Below are 7,284 nucleotides of genomic sequence, written 5' to 3'. Positions count from 1 at the left end.
AGTGCTTAATTTGTGCCAGGGCTGAGCCCCGGCATCTCTAGGCTTGGCAGCTAATTGCCCGAGCATCTCAGGACTTGCCGGGTCAGTTATGAAAGTAAAAAAAATGGCTTAAGCCCTGGCACCTAATTGCTTGAGCCCCGGCACCTCTTTCATTACAAACTGAGCATTGGATCAAACTGTATTTTAAGTCAGATGCATGGCCTGCTGAAGTCTGAAATGCAGCTGCTTCCTGAATAAATAATAATAATCCTGTGTACTACAAACAATGAACAGCAGTGTCTTTGTGAGAAACTTTTTATAATCTGGGAATGTAGATCTGTGTAAGGGGATCAGTACGAAAAAGCAGTTTCCTAAAGTCAAGTTCAGTGCATTAATCGAAAACAGCTTATGTTTATGTATTTCCAATACAGAATTAAAAGAAAATATTCTCATGGAGGTTGTTATTAAATATTGAACTGCATCCATTCTATCAGCCCACACATCCTGCCTATCCTTATCTCCAGTTGATGTGATCCGGTCATGTAGTAAAGGTGTCGAATGATTTATACAGTTAGTAAAAACTGATCTTGCTCTGGGGGTTTCTTCACCCAGGTGCCCAGACCTGCTTTCTGAAATGCTTTAAACAGCTGCTGCTTGACAGCCTGGTACGTCTGAGCCACCAGTTTAGCCTCACTGTACATTGATGGCATGTCTCCATGGCTTGGCATTCGTGTGCTCAGCTGCAGAACAAAATCAGAGGAGAGGGAAAAAAATAAAAAAGCAAATCAACAAGCTAGCAGAAACAGGAGACTTCAACAGCCATATAATCTTCCCCTCTACATTTCCTAAGCAACAAACTATCTCTGGGCTTTCTCTGTTTGCCTTTGATTTGCAACAACAAAACACTGAAGGTATAAGGCACAAGACATTGTTCCTATCTTGAAAATGTGGAGCAAATGCAAAAAAAGGAAAACAGTTTTTGCCTTCCTGAAGTGGGTAAAACCAGCAGCAAATATAAACCTGCAAATCACTTGGTGTTTTTGCAAAGAAAAATCTGCTTGTCAGTTAGGGTGCTTAGAGGAGGAAAAAAACCCCCACCCTTTAAGAAAAGAAGAGGACGTGGTTGGTTTCAATAAAGGAAACGGAGCAGTTCAGAGCTTGAGCCAGTCAAACTAATACCAAGAGACAGTACGAGGAGGATCCTCCTCCCCCCTTCCTTTAAATCTGTTATAATAAAAGATGCTGCGAAACTTGCATAGGATAGGACAGTAATCAAGCTTCGGGGATTTATGCCAGAATGTATAGCTGAGAAGCTATCTTGTTGAGACGGAACATGGCTAGTTCAACACAAGTGAACGTTCTGAAGTAAAACCTGAAGCATCTGACAGAAACTGTCTTAAGAGACAAAGACACATGTCTGCAGTCCAACAATCACCCTGAGCACACAAACAAGAAGAAAGCACTTTTGTGTTTCAGAAGGACTAAATCTATGACCTTCTCCGATCTGCCGAAGTCTTAACACAGTCAAGCCAACAGTGAGTCTTTGACATTATATGAAAATAATCAAGGTCTAGAAAATGCCTTAGAGCAGGCATACAGGTGAACGTCTAGTGCTTACAACCAGCGAAATTACATCCTGTAAGAAAAACTCCCCATCAAAGCACAACCTCCAGGAGCATACATCCCGGAGAGAGAGACTAAAATGCAGGCTGAAGTGAGCAGGTTGAAATTTCCAGAGATGGAAATCTCTGGGCCAATGTTACTCATTCAATTTAGTGGGAGGTTAATGGTTTTATTGGTATATTCAGCCAAATTCAGCAAAGGATCTAAATACTGGTGCAAGTTACAAGCCAGGTGTGCATTGACCAGAAAACAGGTGGAAGTGGCAAAGTAGTGTGCCAAGTTACGGCTCCCGTTGCTAGTAGTGTGTTCCAGACGCCTGCTCCTTGCATTAGTTTAAGGGGCTCCTCCTGCTGCCTTTGGGGAGGCAGGGATTTGCCTAGGGGACACTGCAGTGCCATTATCAGCACAAACACAGAACTTTATCAGCAACAGGCATCTTGCTCATCAATAAACCAATTCAAAGTGCAAACTGCCCCCATACCCCCCCCGTCTCTCTATAGTGAAAGCTCAGAGTGCTGAGTCTGGGCCCCTGCCACCTATGGCACCAGCTGCTATAGTCCCAGTGTTGGCCTGGACTTCTCTGCTGGGTCTCAGCTGCCCCTAGATCAGATTCACCGGTGAACCCCTCACCCATGGGTTCTGGCAGTACTGCTCCCTGCTCTCCCTCTCTATTGGCCACAGCAACATACAGCCTAGGCTGCTCGCCCATGGGGACACAAAGGACACCATGCATCCACCCCACACCGTCCCTCAGTCACTGATCCAGGGCCTCCTTCCCTTTGGGCTCTGGCTGATTCTCATGTGTATCGCAGTGCAGATTCACCAGGGCCACATACCCAGACTGCTCTCTGGACCTGTGCTCCAGCCCAGAGCTAGCTCTCAGCCTGCCGTGTTCCTGTAGCAGCAGCTGTGACAGCCACTGTTCCTGCCCAGCTGATGCCCCAGCTATCCCTTCATCTTCCCAAGAGACCTTGCCATAGGAACTTGGTCCAGGATTTCCTTCCTTCTCCCTACCCAGCTTCTGTTTGCAATCAGGGCTCCAGAGACCTACAGCATTCACAGTACTTCTGCTGTTTTGTGGAGTGGGAATTCACACCCACACAGTGAGGCTTTACACCTTCATATAGTGGGGTGGTTGTGGGGATTGCATGCAAAATGAGTGTAATTTACAAACCAAAGGGATATAAAGGAAAAGCAACTAAGAAGAGGCTATAAGAAAAAGGAACACCACTTCCCCTTCACCACATGTCTTCCAAGTGGTTGTGGCTGCTGATTGTCCCCATCTTCTCCCATCCTGCAGAGAACGGCAGGATGATTCTTGGCAATCAGTGCTATAACGACCAGGAAGCAAGGAGGCAAAGGATATATAAAGGCAGCATCCCCCTTAAGCCTTTCAGTTTCCTTTGTCTTCTCGCCTGGAAGTGTGGACCTTAGCTCTCAGCTCTTTCAACCCAGCTCTTGCTCTTCCTCTAGCAACTCCTTCGAAGAGAAGAGCAAGGTTGACTCAAAGAAGAGGGACAAGATGAGGAAGGAGCAAGCAGAAATAGCCACAATAGCTTAGTGCCTATCTGGTGATCCTACACAGATTGTGCAGTTTCCCAGGTACAAAAGGATTCTTGGAGAGCATCCTCCAGGGGAAGAGAGAAATCAGAGGGAGTCATTCAGGGGATCCTTTACCAATTGCTGTATTGACAAAACAATGGGAAAGGGTGGCCAGCTTTGCTAGGGGCAACCAGGGTATGGAGGAATAGTGGCCATTTTAACTGAGGGAAACCTGTGGCTTTAATTCCATTAAATATAACTGCTGTGGAGTTTAGTGGGAGTTCTGGGCACTCCGAATCTTGCAGGATCGGGTATGTCACTTGTAAGAATTTGAAATGGCATAAGAGGTATTTACCAATATTAAACAACAGTCACAATCAGAGCCCAGTTTTCAAATGTGGGTACTCAGGATGGAACACAGGAAACCAAACAGCCAATTTATGTGCACCCAAATCAGGAACACAGTGTCCTATTTTTGTATTACAAATTTGAAAATGGAGCGTTCCACTATCCAGAATGACCAAGGTGGGCACTTCCGTTTGAAAACTGCCTGGATTATTGCAGTACAACTTGGGGTGCTATTTCAGCTGCTAGGTCTCTCTGTGCTCCTGTCCACTCCAGCTAATGCCATCTCAAGTGTACATGACTCCCGAAGATTTCCCTCAGCTTTCAGTCTCCACTAACGAGGAATACTGGGGCTCCTTGGAGGCTGTCATCATTACACTTAGACTGTCAAAGAGGGTAGCTATAGAGTAGGGATCAAGGGATCAACCTGTCCTAGGGACAAAGGCACAGTCTCTGTTCACAGATGCTCCAGCCCTGAGGAGCAAGAAAGCAGAGCTCTGAGTTCTCCCTCACAGCAAGGCTGAAATGCTATACCACGTCAGATCCATGGTTGGGAAGCTTCCAGCAGTCACATGGCTGACTCTGAGGCTGTACCCCAGTAGTTTACAAGGCCTACCTTTCCATAAAGCTTTGCCCAGCGAACATAAAACGTGTGCTTGCAGAGCCGTGAAGAGCCCCCGCAGGTCCTCTTTCCCGTTGTGGCATTAATAACCTCGGGGTCCGTGTTACCCACTATCCAGTTCACACTGAAACTGGGAGATTTTCCTGGTTGCCGTCCCTCAGCATTACTCACTCCTGTCAAGGGACAAACAGAAGGGCAGAAGAGCATTAATATCAATGGCCCCAAACTTTCACAGCCAGCAAACGTGGGCCTTTGTTTGCTGAAATATCTCTGTGCAAACATATACCTACTGTGCACTCTGATATTGTTATTATTGTCTCTTAACCGCCACCTCTTTAGGGCATACGAGGATGGAATAATTCAGCCATTCCTGTAGATTCTTTTTCTTGGCAGACAGACCTTATGTTTAGGATGGGGAATGCAATTACATAGTAATGCATGGCAGTGAGCAGCGTTATAACAGCTGAGTGAACGAGGCTTCCTTTAACTGGCTTCAATGTAAAACACAATTTTTAAAAAGAACTAACAGGCAGCCCCAATAAACACATCTCTTCTTAAGAGCTCCTCCGGGTGGGGACTGAGTTTGTCCAGTAAGTAGCACATTGAGATCCCAACTGGGGCCTCTGGTTGGCAGGGCAATAAAAATGTGACATAACAACAAAATATGGGGTTTTAGCCCACAATAGCTTATACCCAAATAAGTTTTTTAGTCTCTAAGGTGCCACAAGGACTTCTTGCTGTGTTAACAAAATGCGTGTCTCTCAAGTTGGCATTTACCATGGAAAGGAAGAGATCTTTCCTTTGGCACTTAGACCCCAAGTTGATAGGGGCCTTCTAAATACCATCGGTCATACAGATACATAATATGTACAAACACCTTAATAAGAAGCCGCCTAAGGGACAGTCATCACAACCCTTTCCCAGGCTCACAGCACTAACTTTGAATTCACAGGCCTTTGCCCCAAACACATAATGTGGGCAGGGTAACAAAGGTCAACACTCCTGTCACTCCACTGACTACTGTTATACCCCTGGCATGGGGGATGGTCACTACTGCAGACACAAGATTTTGCCCTATCCTTGAATGTATCTCAGGCATTCCAAGTTCTCGGTGGATGGCACATGGCTATCCTGTGGTGAGTGTGCAAGTCATATGGGTTACCATTGTACTTGTCTAGAAGCTACTGCTTCTGTCCTAGACAACTCATCCTTGTCCCACCATGTATGACTACAGGTTTCCTACTAGCATCAGTGCACAGACTCTTGTGGCCACACTGTGTCTGGGTGTTTGTTTGCTTTATACTGGAGATCTTTGTGACCAGACAACATTAGAGGTGACAAAGTAGCTTAGCTCCCTCCTCATGGCAACTTCTGCATCTTGTTCTCTTGTGCCTTGAGGCACAAGGAGCCAGGAATAGATCAGCAGCAGAGTCAGCCCAAGGAGATAAGAGGAGTAAGGAAGGTGCTGGGTTTATTTTCCAGCACAATATAAATGGCATGAAGAGAGCTTAGGACCAGGATGCTCAATAGTGACTTTTAGGTGCAGCACTCCAACTTCTGGGTCTGATAGTGATACCCCACCTGGAAAAGAGATGGTGGCCTGAAGGATATTTGGAAATGCAGGGACTTGGCAATATGTTTGGATTCACTTGTTCTCTTTTTCATTGATCTGCCATAGATAAAACTAACCCCACAAACCTGGCTAGAGGAGGCCAGCCTGGTGGTTGGGCTGAAGTGGATTGTCCTACTGGGCAGGGGTTACCTTGGCAATAGGCATGGATTGGAGTCCAGGAATGACTCTCTGTTTCCAAACTGAAGCCTGGCTAACAGACAATGTGCCCTTCCCACATGCGTGTCAGGCTACAATAGTGAGTACAAACAATGATGCATTGTTTTTACAGCTTTTTGGAAAACTCCATTTATTATTTTTGATAGATTACAACAATGAATGTCACTGTGATGCATAGCCAGAAATCATCCTGCAAAATAAATAACCCTCAAAAGACAAGTGGGGAGATAATGTTTGTGTTTTTGTGTATTTACATATGTATGAGTCCGGTCGACAATGTAATCAACAGTCCCTGTCTTTGCTGTATTCCGATAATTCAGCGATCAAAAGAACATCTTAGCATTTAAATGAATTGTAAACAGGAGATATCTCTGTATTCATCTTTCTTTGAAATGTATAGCAAATAATCTGTGAATGATGGAGGAACAAGCAAATTGCCTTATATTAATTCTATAGCTAAGTGCCAGTGATGGACCTCCTTCAAAGTCATCCTAATTACCTTTTGTTCCCCGAGGAACTCCCAACTTGTCAACGAGGACATGAAATTGTATAAAAGGTCCTCGGGTCCTGATTCTGTCATCTCAGATCTGCTTAAGCTTCATCGGGGGAAGTTTGAGTCACAAGACTGAGGTCCCAGCTATGCTGGTACGCCCTGAATATGACATTTGGACATTGGACTATAATCTATGAACTATTTCTGAAAGAACTCTTTGCAGTTACAAAGCTCACCATCTCTGCTATGAATCTGAACCTCAATGAACTGAACACATGTCTGTATGTATAATGATCTTTTAACCCTACTCTCTCTTTTTTGTTTTTTAATAAATATTAGTTTAGTTAATAAGAATTGACTATATCATGTATTTGGGTAAGAACCGAAATATTCAGTAACCTGGGAGGTAATGTGTCCGATCCTTTGGGATTAGTAGTACCTTTTCTTTTATATGATGAAATAAGATTTTCAGGAATCTTCATCACATTTGACTTAGGTACTGGATGGAGGCCTGAGGCTGGATCACTTTGAGGGAACTGTATTGTTTGGACTTCTGAGTAACCAGTAAGGTAATAAAGAAGCTCTTTTATGCTGGCTGGGTAAATCTAGGTATTGGAATATCCACCAGCTTTTTGGGGATTGTCTGCCCCATTTTTGCAGTTCACCCTAATTGAGTGACCACAGCTGGTCTCCACTGGGACCCTGGTCACAGTCACTTTAAATTTATATCTTAGCACTTTTCAGCCATTACTATCAGAGTATTTTACAAGGGAGGAAAGGAATCACTATCCTCATTTTACAGATGGGGAAACTGAGGCACATAACTATTAAAGCCAATACTTTCAAAACTGTCCACTAATTTCTGGGTTCTGAGCTTGAGACACTGAGAGC

The 7,284-nt window shown here is 44.5% G+C and overlaps 1 protein-coding gene across 1 annotated transcript in view; it reads right to left on the bottom strand.

The window, feature by feature from the left end:
- Positions 1-542: 542 nt before the first annotated feature.
- The window catches only part of ADARB2 (adenosine deaminase RNA specific B2 (inactive)), a 425,682-nt gene continuing 418,940 nt past the window's right edge, over positions 543-7,284 (bottom strand). Inside the window, exons 9-10 of the mRNA XM_077809481.1 lie at positions 4,106-4,284; positions 543-719 (exon numbers count right to left, since the gene is read on the bottom strand). Of these exons, the coding sequence (XP_077665607.1) occupies positions 543-719; positions 4,106-4,284 (356 nt within the window). The remainder of the gene's footprint in view (positions 720-4,105; positions 4,285-7,284) is intronic.

This window comes from Eretmochelys imbricata, chromosome 2 (genome assembly GCF_965152235.1).
Source record: "Eretmochelys imbricata isolate rEreImb1 chromosome 2, rEreImb1.hap1, whole genome shotgun sequence".
Lineage (NCBI taxonomy): Eukaryota > Metazoa > Chordata > Testudines > Cheloniidae > Eretmochelys > Eretmochelys imbricata.
Note: the sequence above shows the minus strand (reverse complement) of the source record. Positions and strands in the feature narration are given on the sequence as shown.